Here is a 17854-nt window from a genome sequence, read left to right on the forward strand (position 1 = left end):
CTGAATTTCTCAACTAGGTTAGCGATTCTTAAATTTAATGATAATTTTTACTGATACTCATAGGAATCCCAAATGAACAGCAAATACCAGTCGCTGTATGGTCTCTTCTAATCGCGTGACGTGTGCGTGAATATAGCGCAAAACAATTCCAAGTGTCGCGAGTGGCTCGTTCGCTTAGTGAGCAGAGAGTACGAAAACTTATCTCGCTCAAAGAAAGGGCACTCACTGGATTCGCTTATTCCTTCTAAAGGTAAATATAATAATTTGGATAAGCGAGAATCAGGAATTACAGAGAAATCCTATGAAATCTTCGGACTCCCGTACAAATAGCAAATACAAGTCGTCGTACGGGTGCCGTACGAATAGCCACTGCGTAAAAACAAACTGTTAACGAAGGAAATTGACAGCGAGAAAACAAATTATTAAAGGTTGTGGAAAGACACTTGCAGCGTCAGAATTCAAGACTGATTGATGCGCATTAATTTGTTTTAATATTATTATATATTTTTTTGGCACATTGTTTTTGTACTTCCAAAAATTCTGGGGTCGCCCCTGCCCCTCCCCCTGCTACGGGCCTGCTTATGTCGTTAGTGTTAGTCACACCAGCGACATAACAACAAGGTCACGAAAACTATAAAAAAATCCCTTATGTCGAAATCACGACGGCAACGCCAGCGAAAACGTCACTTGAAAAGATAAATTCACTTTAATTGTACTACTTTGCGATTATTCCTATTCGTACAATTTGTACATTGTGACCGAACTATCTAGTCACGGAACAGTTGGGGACGGCGTTCAAGTTGAGACCGAGTGAAAAGTTGCCGTCACGTTCTCCAAAAACCCTTGAAGTTGGCCATTTTAATTCACGTTGCTGTTTGACCAGGTACGTCAACGTAATGTACTAAAACTTGTAACGCATGTGCAGGGCCTTCGGTGTGTTTTTCTCATTAAATCTTATTGCTTTGAGACGTTCTTGTTGACGTTGCCGTAGTAGCTTCTTAAACTCCCTCCTGAGAACAAAGATAAAACAACGACGTAACAGGTACATAAAAAATAACAACACAAGGAAAAAAATGATCTTTTATATTTACGTAGACGTTCTATGTCGTTACAACAACAATTGTATCACGAGTAACAAACATTTTTACCGATGTCACGAAATAGTAGTTTTGTGTGTTCTTCGTAATACAGAAATCGTCTTTGCAGACCAACTTATCATATCAGTTTCCTAAAGGTCCCTTGCAAACTTGGGGATATACAAGATCCAAAAGTTATTCTAGGATTTAATGAAGTTACTTTTTCACACAAAATTGGAATGTTCCGACATTTTGACATTTGGTAGCCGGAGAGCAAGCTCTCTGTAAGATCGGCCGCGAAAGGATGTAGCGCGAGTCAGGCGAGCGAGGCGAGTCGATAGAGGATTGGGGCTATATCCTCTCGCGGTTGACCTAATAGAGAGCTTGCTCGCAAGCTAGACATTTGGAAGCACCAAGATAACAGGGCTGCAAATAACTAACGGGCAGGCGCCGGTCACGCTGTCCGGTCAAACATGTTTTTGCTCGGACACTACCCGTTTTTGGCCGGTCAAATTTTAACAGTCGTAACTCTTGCGATAGTGAACCTAGATTGCACAGTGATCCTTTTACAACTAAAAGAACAACAACTGAATCTAAGTCGGTTTGGCAATAAAAATTACAAGTTAATAGTTTTACTACTCTTTACTGCAAAAGAAGCCTCGCATTCAGTACGTGGAACGGTTACGCAAGCTACAACCGCAATTGTCCGTTTTACTTCACATCTGCCAAAATCACTCAATTAAATATAACATTTTGACAATCGCCACATCATTTCTACAACTGAACTTTAAGTAAAATGTGAAGAATATATGAAAGCTGAAGGGTTCAATCGATCTCTTAATTAATTTGAAGAAAGAAGCTAACTGAAATGTAAACATAAACAAGAAACACTTATATCGTCGAAAGGTTTCGATATTCGGCACTGTATGTAATTGTATTAAATGCATGGCTTCTTATTCCAGGTACAATTGTTGCGCTCGCTGACTTTCTTCCATTTAGAACCCCTTTAAGACAACCTTATTCTTCCACTTTTTGTGTTATACGCTCCATTTTTGAGTTGCATCGAGTGATGAAATTATCAGAAAGCTTAGTAACCAAGCATGTTTTGCAGGGTGTGCCGGAAGTGACGTATGGTTTGTTCGCTTTTCGCACTTTGCAGCAAATGCTACGTGGAGTATTCTCGGTGCAGCAATATTATTCTTCGTGAGGGCGCTTTCCGATCATTCAATCAATCACTTTATTTAAGAGTCAATCATGGTATCTAACCAAAGGTAAAACCCTATACTAATTGGAAACACTTAAAGTAAATAAAATAACGAAAGACACGATTATCTGCGGTCGCGACAGGACTTGATGACATCGTGGAAGTTTGCGACTACCGGGAATTTCTCGACCACTAATTTGTCTAGTTTTATATTCGTTTGTTTTTTCTTTCGGAAACACGAATGTTGTCCCTCGTGATTATCAAATAGAAAATTTCTCTGAACGAGTCTGTAAAGGACCGGACAAGATGTCCGGCAATCCAAGGATTTGTCCGGTCAATACCCGATTTTGACCGGACATTGTCCGTTGACCGGCCGTTATTTGCAGCCCTGAGATAAGGCCAATTCAGATGAAATCGGGACAATTAACTTGTATGATAGAGCGGTTTTCAATTGTGTGTCAAAAGTAATTTCGCGTTTACTTCGGTTTTGCATTTCTACGCTCTATGATTGGTTAACAAGACTCGCACCACTTTCTCAACCAATGTCCAATGGGAATCCAAACCAAACACCAATCGTGTCTTCACCACACGCTTTTTCCCGCGCTTGGCGCCGGTTACATGTATTTGCTTCGAATTCTGATTGGGTCGTTGTGTTGTTTGCACCCGTTGCGATTAGTCAGAGTAATTACTTTGGTTTTGGTTTTACGACACTCAACTGGAAACCGCCCTATTTATGTGAAGAATAACCATTAACTTTATGGTTCGAAGAGGGCTTTGCTTCGCTTTCCAGCCTTCTGAAAATTCCACTTTATGAATGAAAGCTGTTTCTCAGTAAAATAACCCTTTTCCTTTGTTAGGATTTCCCTTTCTAAGGCATCAACCAGGGATCCTGCTTCAACACCCGCCTTGGAGAAACACCCTGCAAACTCACAGAAATCAAAGTTGCTCAGACTTTGAAAATCACCTGCTGAAAAAGAACTTAATAAAAGTTCAAAGAAATCTTTACTGCCCCTTTTGGCCTCAAGAAACCCTCGCATGAGCATACATTTTTCTTTCGCGATAAACCCACTTGGGCCACGCTGAAATACTTCTGCTTCAATTATTTCAAACAGCTTGTGACCTGACCAACCTGCTTTTCCAAGAGACCACGCAACTTGACACAAATGCACGTTATCGAACTCCTTGCGATCTCTCGAACACAATTCAGCTTCAATTTTAGCAATTAGTATGTCATTATGCCTTTCAGCGGAAACAAACGACCAAAGGGTCAACACAAGGTCGTGACATTCAATCTTATCGACACCACGGTCTAAAATCTCCATCTCCACAAGGTCAAATACTTTGGCTCTTTTCAAATCTCTTTTTGCAAAAGGCCAAACAATTTGAAACAGTGTCAAATTATTGAACGTCGTAACACCCCTTTGAAAAAGTTCGCCATCCATAACATGGAAAAGTCGCTTGCTTCCCTTCTCAGCTGTAGCAAATGCCCATGTAATCAGAATCAAATTAGACGTGTGAAAATCAACAGTTCTACGACCTAGAATTTCTTCTTCTATTCGGTCAAACAACTCGTCTGTTTTAAACTCCCTCTTTGCAAATGACCACACATATTCCGCCAAATTACGGGCGGCAATCCTAGAGAAGTCTCTTGATAGAATTTCCTTCAATGCAATATCAAACATTTCAATAGACCCGTTTTCCGTCTTAGAAAATGACATCAACATTTCACACAGGTGACGATCCGCAAAATCTTTTACCTTTTTCTGCCCACTTAAAATAGCTTCTTGCAAGTTTTTAAATATATCTGATGTTCTCAAATTAAGGTTTTCACATCCATTCACAATTTGGCAGATGTGTGCATTGTCAAAGGCCACAATACCACGTATCAGAATCTCTCTCTCGCATGCTTCAACCAGCCTGTGTCCATTCGTTCCGATTTTTCCTAAAGCCCACATGATAGTAGCAAAGTCCTTAGGATGACATTTGGAAACACCTCTGCATAAAAGTTCCTCTAGGAAAACATCAAACATTCCGGCAGACCCATTCTCTGTCTTACAAAATGACCACAACATTCCACACAGCCCACGATCCTCAAAATCTTGAATCTTTACCCGGCCATTCAAAATAGCTTCTTGAACGTTTTCAAATATGCCTGATGTTTTCAAGTTCAGGTTTGCACATCCATTCACAATCTTGAGGATGTCTATATCGTTGAAAGCCACGATACCACATAACAGAATCTCCTTTTCACACACTTCAACCAGCTTGTGTTCTTTCTCCACGATTTTTCCTAAAGCCCACAGCACATTGGAAAGGTCCCGAGGCTCGCATCTGGAAATGTCTCTTGAGATACTTTCCAGCAATTCCAAGTATGGACTGTCTTGTCCTTGTCGTATCTTTTCTCTTTCTTCTTTCAACATTTGCTTCTGTTCTTCATCTCCTTCAGTGATCTTGGCAATGTTGTATAACGTAGTGACTCTGTTCACTAAGTCTGCTGAATTCTTGACCTTGTCAAACGATTTAAGCTCATCTTCAACTGTCTTCAGTGACGTCATTCTCTTCCTGGGCAGAATATCAGCTCGATACAGACGCGATGACTCAGTAGAGCAGAGAGCAGTGGGACGGTGGAAGAGGTAAGGGCGGTCGACTTTTCTCGTTGCTTCGGTAATCCTAAGTGGTGGCCATGATGTGCTATGCAAGTTTTCGAAAACTTTCAATGAGTTTGACGGAAGCTTTTGGCTCATACTGGGAAAACGTCGCCGGAGACGTATCCTTGTAAACAAATATCTCATTCCAATAACTGCACTCATCTTTACGGCGTATTTCTAGAGATTCAACACTCAAAACGCCCTTTTTTTCCCGTTCTGGAGATGAAATGAAGAAAGGAAAAAAAAAAAAAAATAAACAATATGAGTAAAATAAATGTGATTATATCACACCTTTATTTTTTAATCTTCACTGGCTTCCTGTTGAACATCGAATTATTTCCAAGATTGCTCTGGTTACATTTAAAGCTCTCCAATGGCTTTCTTTTACCCTGCGAGTCTTCAGTATTTGTGTATAATAGTAGTGGAGAATCTGTGATTTCAGGCCAGTTAGAAACTTGGGCAGCAAGGATGGCGCATTGGTGAGCGCACTCGCCTCCCACCAGTGTCGACCGGGTTCTCCCACCAGTGTCGACCGGGTTCGATTTTTAGGGGACTCGAGTCCCCTAAAAACGACTGCGTGGGAGGCTAATGTGAGTTGAGTTTGTTGAAGAGGATCGGTTATAGAGACTTTTGTTTTCCCCCATGGTCTCCTCTCATAGGGGTTGAGTACCCTGCAGTGCCACCATCTTTAATTAACCCTTTAGTCCTTAATATCAAAGAACAAATTCTCCTATATTGTTCCCATACTTTTCTTATAAAAGTACTGGGGAAAAGTTATTAAAATATCAAGAAAATTCACCTTAGGTGATCATATCCTTAATTTGCATGACCTCAGGGGTTGAATAAGCACTAATATTACAAGGAAAAATTTGATGCTGATCACTGGTAGGGCTTCAAGGGTTTAACGTGTTTATTTGTATCTGTGCAACACATGAAAAGCTAAAATATAGCTGAAAATGTTTTCCTTGGGGAGAGGTACTTCAGCACTTAAAAGATAAGGGATATAAAAGGCTTTCAGCGTTTTTGGTCATTGGGGGGGGGGGGGGGGGGGGGAGAGTTTGAAGATGTTAATTCTCAAAAGTGTAATGTCCAAGGGTTTGACCGTGGGGTGGGTAGTTGAAGTTTCAGATGTATTCACATATTATAAGCATGTTAATTAAGGCCATTGATTCTAACAGCTGGGAATTCACATCTTGAGCCTAAAATGGTATAAAATTAAAATTGCTAATAAAGTTCTTAGCTCAAGCATATCACAAAGAGTTTAAGGCCTTTTTCAATATCAAAAAGTAAGCGTCTTCATGAATAAAACAAAATCAAAACTAAGACAAAAAACAGATGGCCACACCCATACATGGGGGCTGAATCGCCTGAAGTGTCCTCAGGGGCATGAAGAGGATAAATAAGTAAGTATACATGGTGGCACCTTTTTCATACAGTACCTACACATGTAAATGCCGCTTGCTCATATAAATGTGTTTTTCCAAGTATGCCTGTATCACTTATTAAATGATACATCATTCTTACTCACAATACATAAATACAGTCGAACCTCCCATAAGCGACCACCCAGAATGCCAAGATTTAGTGGTCACTTAGGGGAGGTGGTCGCCTATGAGTGTCGCACCAGAGGGGGTCTCTTCTGGGCACAGGTCTGACACAACTACTTATTCGAAGAGAATATATTGCTTACATTTTCCTAGTTACAATAGTGCTAGGTTGTCACTAAAAGTTTCTCCTAAACTCTGAGTAGTGTAGTACATGCAGTGAACATGGGGATCAGACTACATGTCAAGTGCTTGCTTACAAGAGGTTAAAAACAATATAAAATTAAAATGCTGTCACCTCAAAAAGTGGTCACGGTCGTTTATGAGAGGTGGTCGTTTATGAGAAGTTCCAACTATAGGGCTTTGAATGGGAAAAATTTGGTGTTTTGCAGGGCTCAAAGGTTATTTTTTATTTCTAGGCGCACTGACGAAATTTTAGGCGCACAGCTAAAACTCTTAGGAGCACAACTTAAAATGCTGGTAGCACCAAAAAGAAAAATCAGAAGCTTCAGACATTTTATTAGTGATCGTTGATAATGGTGTCATGACGACACCAACAACGTTGTTAATTTCTTTTTCTTATTTTCGCTTGCCGATTGTTAATCAGCACGGTAATCTTTTATTTCAATCGTGTGTTTGTTTCTTTCAGTCTCTTACTGTACGTTTGAGATAGCAATAATACTGTTACATTTTTTTGAATATTACACGGATCACCCGACTGAAATTGATTCATTTGGCTAATTTCTGTAGTCAAGGTTAGGTCGCATTGATTTCTTTCCACTGTTTAACCACTTCACAACCGCTGAAGTTGGGTTAAATGTGTTGGAAGGCAGCGGCCAGCTGTTTGAGAACAAATTTTCTTTTTTGTAAATGAGCACTTTGAAAACGAGAATAAATTACATTGTTGACAGCGCATTGACTTAACTCATTGTTTCACAGGAAATACGTAACACTTGTTCTTACATTGAAGAAAAAAGTCTCTTAAACCAGATTGTTTAAACATTATCGACAAAGCGAACTAAATTGCGCGAGAAGCAAATGTTTCAGAAGGTTGCCTTCACTCGTACGTACGTGTCAACGGTGCGGTAACATAACGTAGAAGAGTCTGGGGTAAAGTCTGGGGTGGGATGAAACACGGACAAGAAATTAACTTGGGGAAACAGCAAATAAAATACACACTGATGTAAGAAAAACGATGTAACTTTCTTATGTGGAACCTAATTGTGTTACATCCACATTTGAATTTATTATTTCAAGCTTCTGTTTCGTGTTAATCAGGCAGAGTACACAAGAATTGTCAGATATGGAATCAAAGTGGCCCCAATTCAGGCGCACTGAACTTGGGCGTTTTTAGGCGCATGAGTGCGACCACATATAATTTTTTAGGTGCAAAATAAAAAATCTAGTCGCATATGCGACCAGCTGGTCGCTATCTTTGAGCCCTGTTTTGGATAGGTGGTCGCTTATAGGAGGTGGTCGCACATGGAGGTTTGACTGTAATTAGTTGAAAAACTGAATCACTGGATAATGTAATTCCAGAGTTTTGATTGGCTCAGCAGCCCTGGGATAACGGCCATTACATCATACCCCAAAATAGCAGTCGTCAAATTTTCTTCAGGTCATTCTACAGAAATGAAATCAGCAAGACGTACATTACTTTTGTTGGATATGGGATGATTATAGTCAAGCCCTCACCAGCTACGTGCCTTGTTGGCTATCTATCATGTCATATCCAATTTGCAATTATTGAACAGTTACTGTATTTATTTGATTGACCGCCCACCTTCGAATAAGTGCCCATCTCGAATAAGCGCCCACCCTGAAAGCCCAAAAAGTTAATAAGCACCCACCCCACCCCCACCCCAACAACAACAACAACAAAAATTCTGTACTAGCCCAGCATGAAGAAAGAAAAGTGTCAGTTGTGTTACAAAATTGGTTTTAGACGGGGTAGTCAATGAACTTTTATATTGTTTATGTTAGATTTTGCACTTTGATTTGTCTTGCTGAAGCAAAATAAACTTGTTATCCCTTGTTTTGTCATTCTCTAAAAAACTGTCCTCGCATCCTGAAAATGTTGGGGAAACGATAAGTGCCTACCTCGAATACCTGGCCACCCTCAAGAGCCCGAAAAAAGCGCCCAGGGGGGTTAATCACCTCAAAAATCTAAATAAACTCAGGAATTGTTCAAAATATATGCTTTTTTTGGTGTTTTGCGGCCTAAAACTTATAAATAAAACACCAAGGGGAAATTTATTTCTTTAATTTGTTTTTGTAGAGACAAAAATGTTGAGAATGATGTTATTGTTCAAAGTGACACAGGCATTCTCTGAATAAAGGAAAACCAAGTGCTACTATCAGGAGTCGAACCTAAGACCTTCCCATTATTAGTTCAGATGCTCTACTACTGAGCTACAGGAGACTTGTAGGGCGTAAGGTCATTATACTAGGTTCATGGGACAAATATCCTGCATACTGCTGGAATGGATATGTCAATGTGTGGCATATGCGCAATGGAGTAAATGTGATGCTATAATTTATTTTGAGCCTGGTTAATAAATGAGAAAATGACAAAACATTCAAAATGTCTTTCAAAATGACATCAACATTCTGTTGACAAAAAGTTGTCAACAGAGTGAAAAAAAGGCAAGCTACATGTAGGATTTTCAGAAAGCTAACAGCAGTTCATAAAATTTGATGGATAGGGATCTGTTCCATAACATTTTCGTGACTTGAACATTCACTGACAGATAAAACAATCTAAACACACCACACTGCATTAACATGTATGCACACCAAGAGAGTGCAAGCAAATACCCCTTTTAAAAGCAAACAAAAAACACCTCTGAGTCAGTAAACAGATAAAGACACTATTTTGAAGAATTTTTCTGAAAGAGCCTTGTTGGGTGCCACTGATTGTCAGCGTCTGACAACTTTATTTGAACTACTGACAGTGTTTCAGGTGGTAGATTTCAGAGTGGAAATTGGATTTAATGCACTTAATGCATTTAACACACTTTGATATTGTGTAGTGACAAACTGATCCAGATCTTAAGGTAAGTGGGGCCCACTAATTCTTTTCCTGAAATGTGAAAATCCTAAAAAAATATTAAAGGAAGGGGGGTGGGGGGGGGGGGGAGTGTTCACATTCAGCACTGTAGTGTTGCAATGTTAATCTCATTGGATACAGACACACATGTACTACTTAATTTTGTTTTACTGAAGTACACCTTTTACTTTTAGGTCACTTCTGTGAACTATGAACTATGAATCACAAGGAGAAAAAACTTATGGGAACATGACAATTGTCGAATCATTGTACCACTCTGAACACCTTTGGATCAAATTGAGGATAGTCAACTCATACATGCCACCATTCTGTAAAGATGGTAATCTGCAGTGTTCCAGATACTGTAACTTTCAAAATCAGAGAATCAATGAAGAATTTTGAGGGGTCAATAGCTCTGGTTCTCTCTAAATCTTCTTAAGTTTGCCATTCATTTTGTTGGGTCAGGAAGCCAGGCTTCTCGGGTTTTTGACCTGAGACCCCTCTCTTATCTGGAACACTGAATCTGTGGCATATCGACAGAGTGGCTCTTCATTCATTGTTTCCTGATGGTTTTTGTGGTGCTAAAAAAGTTGGGGAATTTAGAGAAAAATCCTTCGAGCAAAGATGAAGACCAAGAAGAAACTCAAGCCACATAAGACAAGCATCATCTCTGGGCATCAAGCCTGGAATACACTGGTGGCATGCAAGAACCCACACCACTGAGCCATCCCTGTTACCCAAATCAAAGGCCCTGCAAGTTGTTCATTATGTCCGGAGGGGAGGGAGAAGGTGAGCTGGCTCCGCTTGTCAATGGTTTCCTAAAACACTATGCATTAAATGTTTACAAGCCATATTCCCAACAGCTTTTGGTCAGAGCAGAATTTTCTTTTTTTTCTTATATAATGAAACACACATGTTGGATGTGCGAAATCAATGACAATGAAGTTGAGCTGCATTTTCAAATACAATTAAAATTTTATATTACCGAAAATTTGGACAAAAAGTCCAATTGCATTTTGTATTGCTCAACGTTTGGCAAGATTTCCACACAACCCCATAGATAAGCTACGGTTATGACTGCATACAATTTCCAACTCAAACCCTATTCAATACTCACTGCCTGTCTGACATGGGTTAACAGTGGTATATGTATTAAATTATGTATGCAGCTGTGCAGAATCTTTCTCATTTTCTTTCGCTTCGATTTTGTTCATTTTGCATATTCAATTGAATTCAACCAATTAATGCATCAGTCAATTCCAGCTCTGTGCCCATCCCCCACCCCACTGAGGTATTTAGTGCCAGGCATTTTCCCACACTATCAATCCCAGGGGTCAGGAATTGGTCAACCCCAGGGGCCCGTTTCTCGAAAGTCCCGGTAACTTATCGGGCCCGGTAAGTTGCCCGTTAAGCCCCCGATAAGTTTACGGGTGTTTCTAGAAACTCCCGTTATTTACGATCCCGGTAAGTTGCCCGGTAAGTTGCCCGGTAATTTACGGGAGGTCATGACCTCCCGTAAAGTGCCCGTAAAGTTTACGGGAAGCAATATTTTGTTGCAAGAAAACAAGATGGCCGCCGGAGGCGGTCATTTTTGCCCCGGTTTGTCGGTCGCGTACTTACCAAGAGCGATTGATTTTAGACAAAATAGAAGAAAGAGAAATAATAGAAAGATACTGGTTATCCAGGGAAGTAATAAATTCGCTTGTTGACGAGTTTACTGGAGGAAACCTTTCGAGAGATACCGTACAGTACGAGAAGCTGTCCGCTGTCCGCGAAAACACAGGTAAATATTTTGCAATTTTAGAACTAGAACAAACTCCTAATCCAGTTGGTTTCAGTCGGTAAAAACCAGAGCTACAGTAATTTGCTCAGTGTGTTTCGAATTTCGGTTATCCCGGGAGGACTTGCAATTTTGCCCCGTAAAGCATATACTTGCCCCTGCGTGGCCCTTAGATGGTTTTTGTTTGAGATCTAAGCTGGCTTTTTTTACGTAGAAACTGCTTCCGATCGTCCGAAAAAGTACAGTATGAGAATTACCGAATTAGCTGCATTTACTACGAAAATGGGGGGGAAATAACTAACGTGTTTGAAATGGAAAGATGAATATAACAAAAAGGAAATCCGGCTGAATTGAAACTAAACCCACTCAGTACTCAAGTCATTGATGGTTGTAAATAAACACTTCATAAATTTGGGGAAAAAAACGAAAGTGATGGAGGTGTCATTTTCAACTACAAATACAGGGATTTGTGTTACTGACCTAGTGTAACATAGGAGTTCACAGGACAAACAAACAAACAAAAAAATAAAATAACTGGGGGCAAGGGTAGGGTAGGGTAGGGTAGGGGGAGGGGGAGTAAATAAAAAACGTATGAAAATATTCTTTGGGCCATGGAAAGCAGACGTACAACTGAACTGCCCAAATAATGTATTGAATGAATGAATGAGCAGCCACAACTGCAACTGAACAGGCAGACATAAGCATGCCAAACCAAGCAAGTGCCAGCATGGTACAGACAAGAACAGCTGCACGAGAGATTTTCGGGCATGAGGCCCACCCTTAGACATAACCAAAAAGGACAGCTGAACATGCACTTAAATAATTTTGTGAACAATAACTTGAATAATGTTTTTAAATTGTTATTGAATAATTATTTTTCAAGATAATTTTTATTGAAAATTCTTTTTCATCCACAGGGGTTCAACTGACAGAAGAGGGCTAACTGAGAACATCAGGAGCAGGGGAACAACTGATGGAAGAAGACTGAGTGTGAACAGCTTAATTGAATTTTAATGAAAATTTTAATTAAGAAAAATGTACATACATGAGTAATTGGGAGAATTAAATGAGCTTGAAAACTGCACTGGCAGTAAATCCTTTACATGTGATAATTAAACTCAATTTTACTAAATGTTTACATAAGGTTAGACATACTTAAAAATATGGGAACTGCTAATTCTTTTAAAGTATTTCAATACTTTCTTTTCCTTGTAATATAGGACTTCATGAAAGTGAAACTGACTATTTTTGTTAGTGAAACAACATGAGAATGTAAAAAGTTAAGTAGCCACCTTGAAATGACCTGGCATACAACATTTTTGGCATACGTACAGTCTGGTTCTTGTGTCAGAAAATTATATGGTTCCATGCTCACTTTGTAATTTGAGGGCTCAAATCTGCCAAACAATTAGCTTCTGACTTAAGCCATTAACCAAAACATAATTTAAGTCCCACTATTCTTCCCACCCCAAGGGAGGGTACTCAGTTATATTTGTTACTGATGTATGATTCAAAGCTTTTGTGGGTTTGAAGTTAGGGATTTTCAGTTGGACTTTTGGGTGGCTTAGGTTTAATTTTTTTGGCAGATTTATTTGGTTAGAAAACATTTCGGTGGGGAATTTTTTGGTGTTGATAAATATGAAGCAATTATTGTATCAATTTTAAATAGAAGAAAGACCTTCACAGTTATTTATGCAACTTTCTTCTATTTAATCTTTCATCTGCAGTTCAAAAATATGTTTCATACATTCACAGGGATGTATCTTTTTTATTTACCAGTTCAAATGACAAGCAGAAAAAAAGAAATTACAAAAAAATCTGATAGCCTGCATGAATAATTATTGAGATGACTTGTGAAAAGTTTGATGTAAAAGATATCCAGCAAGAATATTACCTGTTAACCTGGCTATCAGATTCCAGTGGGATAGTATACATTAGTATTGTTGAAATTAAAGTTATATTTTGGAGTTATATGGCCCCAATATTCAACACTGTTCAAAGTCACAGGTCTAATGAACATGCGCTTTAATTACCTGTTCTAATGCAGATATAGACGTCTATAATGTTCAAAGCTACAAGCAATAATAATTATTTATTGCAAAAAGGTTGATACACTCTCATCATTTTTCCTATTTCCTGCAAATAATGCACTCTAAAAGGGCAATGAACAATGTAATACTCTGTTAGCCCCCCCCCCCCCCCCCCCCGTTCCCCAAGTTTTCAGTGTTGAGGCTTGCTGGGTTGAATGTCACTGCGCATTTCATTCAACATAGAGATTCGAGAAACAGGCAATACAATGGTGAGTGTCTCAAATGTACCCATTAATGGCCAGTGTATCAATAATATTACTCTTTTCAATAATTTTTTTTTCTGTAGAGCTGGTCCTTAGAGGTATGCCAAGAGTTCTCCTCCTCCTCTCTTTTGTTCTTTGAAATGATTCATTTCTAATTCCACCTTTTGCATCTTCATTTTATAGTATGCAGTCACTGTTTCAAAGTACAAAAGGAAAAATAATTGTTTTGCAGTCACTGTTTCAAAGTACAAAAGGAAAAATAATTGTTTTGCCTAGAATTCAATAAATTATACTTTCTAATCTCCACATGTTCAGCACATGTTCGGAGCTATTAAAAAGATGCATGTGGTCGGCTGCTAAGAACCTTATCAATGATAACGATGATGATGATGATATATCCTGACCAATATCTTAATAGCTATGTATAAGTAGCATTTTCGGAAAGGTTCCAAAATGCTATAGGGTTCCTTAGTTCTGCCAACTCAATGTCATTAACTCACTAAATGTTTTCTTGCAGCTAAAATTTATTATTGTTACTATTTTTATTTAGCATCTACCCCTTAAGGGTATAAACTAATTACTTAAAATATATTGGAGACACTCAGTGGATAGGCTACATTGTATAACTTAATTCTGGAACATAAAATTGAGATCTGCAACCTATTATATAATTAGTCACTTGAATACAGCATTAGCTTTTGTTCATTTTTTATTAATACACACTAATAATTAAAAATGAATATTCACACAGAATGTACTGGTGATTAGATTATTTTGAAAATATCAATTATTGTATGGTTCGAATATATTACTACCAGCTGAGCTTGAGTAAGTGTCTAAATTGGTGGCCTTTTCCTTGTTTGCCCCAGTTGGTGTTGTGCCTGTCCATTTTTTTTTTATCCTAAAAGGTTAAATCATCAATAAATTATTAGTACTATTAGAAGTGTTGTTGTCCTAAACATCATTTCAGTGATCATCACCAAAGGTCATGACTGTAATCCAATACAGTAGGTTAATCTTGGCTGACCAGAAGTATGGCAAAATAGTCATAAACTGACCACAATTATGCTCCCACTGATATTAATTGCTATCACTAGCATCCTCCCTTTCCCCTCTCCAAGATAATGCATGACTGGTTTTGGAATGAGTTTGATTTTTGAACAAAAAATCACAAATATTTGTATTTTCAAGTGAGCAATTTGGCAACCAAGTGTTATTCAGGTGCAAATATATTTATTATTACCAGTAAATTGTAACAGCAGCAGTGCAGTGTTACCAGCTGCCAGACTGACTTCCTCCCGGCATAGTAAATCGAACGTTCGAAAATTGAACCCAATCGAACTCAATCGAACTCAATCCGTGGATTGAGTTCGATTGAGTTCGGCAATCGAACGAAATCGAACACCAGACTTTCAGTGAGTTCGATTTCCGAACAAATCGAATTCAATCGAACAAATCGAACTCAATCGAACTAAATCCATCTGATTGTGTTCGATTGAGTTCGGTTTCCGAACTCAATCGAACACAATTTAATTGATTGAGTTCGATTGGCTCTGGTAAACCTACACAAAGCAAGCAAAAAGCAAGCCCATCAAAGCAGGTTTTTCTTGTACTTTGTTACAATTTTTCAATAACAGAAACCCCATTTATAAACTGTCCACGGCAGTTAAGAAAACAGAACAGAACAGAACAAAGCTATCATTATTCCCGCGGGCGTATTCCGAAATTGTCGTACCCTTTCCTTTTTTAGCTAACTTACAATTGCTGAATGACAAATCGAAGGGTTACTTTTATGCAAAAATACAAGCAAATTACTAAAAAAATTCGCCATCCTTGACGTCAAAGCGGCATTCCTGGTAGCCTTTTTGCTACGCATTTGAAGCTTACAATCCACAGCGCATCTGAATCCATTTCTGCGTAATTTCTTCGTTTACGTAAAACACGTGCGCTACACTCCGGACTGAAGTAACTCGAGCTTCCAAGATGGTTAGGGATTTTCAATGTTTTCCTGTTTTACACAAATCACGAATTCGTTCGATTTGGTTCGATTGATTTTTTTTCTTTTCGGTGAGTTCGATTTTGTTCGATTGCCGAACTCAATCGAACTCAATCCACGGATTGAGTTCGATTGAGTTCGATTGAGTTCAATTGAAATTTAGTTCGATTGGGTTCGATTTACTATGCCGGGCTTCCTGTATCAAGTTATAATAAGATTACAACTTTATCATACTTGTAACATTATTATGATCAAAGTTGAATATTAATACCATTAATCTGAATCCAGACATGACAGCCACTCATTGGTTTCACAGTAGGGTTCAGGCACAGGAACAGAGACTACTTTTTTTAGCGATTGAGCAACTGAGCATGTATTAGTCATATAAAGACTATAGCAATCCAATAAAATTCCGCTACGTAGAGTAAAATCCCTAAGTGTTGCTTCATACCTAGTATCTAGAAATTGGAATTGGCTCACCATTATCATTCAGACATGGTTTATTTCTAAGAGTGTAATTAGAATTAGTCATTTCTGGTTTGATGTATGTGTAGGATTTCAATAAACTGACTAACCAAGAACCAAAAATACAATATTTGATTTATAAACAATAAAAGGGATAGCTATGGTTATCTGAACGTACATAAGCTTACCTTTAACACCACCAAATGTTTGTTGCACAACCACGAACTGACCATCAAAGAGAAAAGCAGATCGGAATCCAGCAGATCAATACACCTTCCTTCCTCCCACGCTGGCGCGTTCTAAAATAATGTAAACATGGCATCTCCAATTCGCATATCCATGTGAAGTATCATCATACAAAAAATACTTCACAGACGATAGATACATGTACGATGGCGAAAAGCGAAACTGTCGAATCGAGCTACCAAAGGCAACCGATCATATCTTGCAAATTACATGATAATGCAAAATAATGATCTCTCTTGGTTGCTCTCCTTTGACAAAACGACTAACTGAAAGTTAAACTTAGCATGTATTGCACTGTCCTTCAATAATCGATTTTAAAATCATGAAGACAGTCCTATCCATAGTATAACCGTGCTTTTCCATCGAGTAGTCCCAAGTCGTTCTCCTTCTCTTTTGAACAAGCGTGTAGCGCGCGCAAGAGCCTGGTAACGATCCCCTATTTTACCGGGCCCGGAAATTACCGGGAAAGTTTACGGGTGCTTCGAGAAACACATTATCGGGCCCGGTAAAGTTTCCCGGTAAGTTGCCCGATAAGTTAACGGGCCCGGAAATTACCGGGACTTTCGAGAAACGGGCCCCAGGGTATTTGACGGCCACATGATTTTCCTCTCAGAGCTCTCACTTCCTCTCCATGATGATAGATTATAGATTATAAATTTCTGATTACCTACATCAAAGGAAGACAAAAATGAGATGGTTGATCCACGGATTTGTAACTGGAAAGATAATGACAAATGAGACTTATTGAATACTCAGTTTGGCCCGAATAACGAGGCGTTTGGATAGCTCCTTTATCCTTGCCGAGGGTCGGCCATGGACGCACACTACTGGGATTGACTGTCAAAGTCAAGCCTCGGTTTTCAGGCGCTGTTCGATAGCGTAACCCAGGGAAAAAAAAACCTTGCATCATCAAATAAAATAATCTATCATCGGAGTCAATTATTTTTTGTAAAAATGGTTTTAAATTCAACTCATACCTTCAAATTATCACTCCAAGTTCAGCTTCAACTCTAAACGCTCCGCGCTCCGGCCATTTTGTGCTTGCTGAGTAACCACTCGATAAGAATTTTGTCAAGGATGGAGAGGCTGGGGGGTGGGGTCGGGTGGGTGCTGGGAAGAGGTTGATTGCATATGCATATATCTTCCCGAATTTTTGAAAAGGAACTTGAGCGTTTTTCGTGAAACGACACCGAATCACGGGTAATAATGATAATTAAATAGTCTTTTAATCTTTCGTGCAAATCAAGCAACAAAAACAGTTATTCCGCTCGCTCGGTAGTATAGCCGACTCCACGCTGCGCGCCTCGTTTGCTATCAGCATGATCTCATACCCGACCCAACGCGCTGGCCTTTGCCGCGTGCACGCTTCCTCCCTCCCCCACCCCCCCCCCCCCCCCCCCCCACACCCACAACCGAACTGATTGCAAGTTTCCGGCAGGGGTAGAGGATAGCTCCTGAGTCAACTGGGGCAATAAGCTCTGAATGGAAACACACGGTTGTGGATGTTTTTTGTTGAAATATCTTGGTTCGAATTATCCCTTGCCCTGTATTGT

The 17854-nt window shown here is 39.2% G+C and overlaps 1 protein-coding gene and 2 long non-coding RNA genes across 3 annotated transcripts; 2 read left to right on the forward strand and 1 right to left on the reverse strand.

Moving 5' to 3' along the window:
- Window positions 1-1841: 1841 nt before the first annotated feature.
- On the forward strand, window positions 1842-2311 carry LOC146487418 (uncharacterized). The gene is made up of 2 exons (XR_014857168.1): window positions 1842-2142; window positions 2236-2311. It is a non-coding gene; the product is annotated as an uncharacterized LOC146487418 (long non-coding RNA).
- Window positions 2312-2664: 353 nt separating this feature from the next.
- LOC146487419 (uncharacterized) lies at window positions 2665-17342 on the reverse strand. The gene is made up of 2 exons (XM_085085825.1): window positions 17279-17342; window positions 2665-5144 (listed from the first exon to the last, which is right to left on the reverse strand). The coding sequence occupies exon 2, from the start codon at window positions 5088-5090 to the stop codon at window positions 3036-3038; it is 2055 nt and encodes a 684-aa protein (XP_084941951.1). The 5' UTR covers window positions 5091-5144; window positions 17279-17342; the 3' UTR covers window positions 2665-3035.
- On the forward strand, window positions 10967-13268 carry LOC146487420 (uncharacterized). The gene is made up of 2 exons (XR_014857166.1): window positions 10967-11304; window positions 12219-13268. It is a non-coding gene; the product is annotated as an uncharacterized LOC146487420 (long non-coding RNA).
- Window positions 17343-17854: the final 512 nt, after the last annotated feature.

This window comes from Pavona decussata, unplaced genomic scaffold (assembly GCF_977016875.1).
Source record: "Pavona decussata unplaced genomic scaffold, jaPavDecu1.1 SCAFFOLD_16, whole genome shotgun sequence".
NCBI lineage: Eukaryota > Metazoa > Cnidaria > Anthozoa > Scleractinia > Agariciidae > Pavona > Pavona decussata.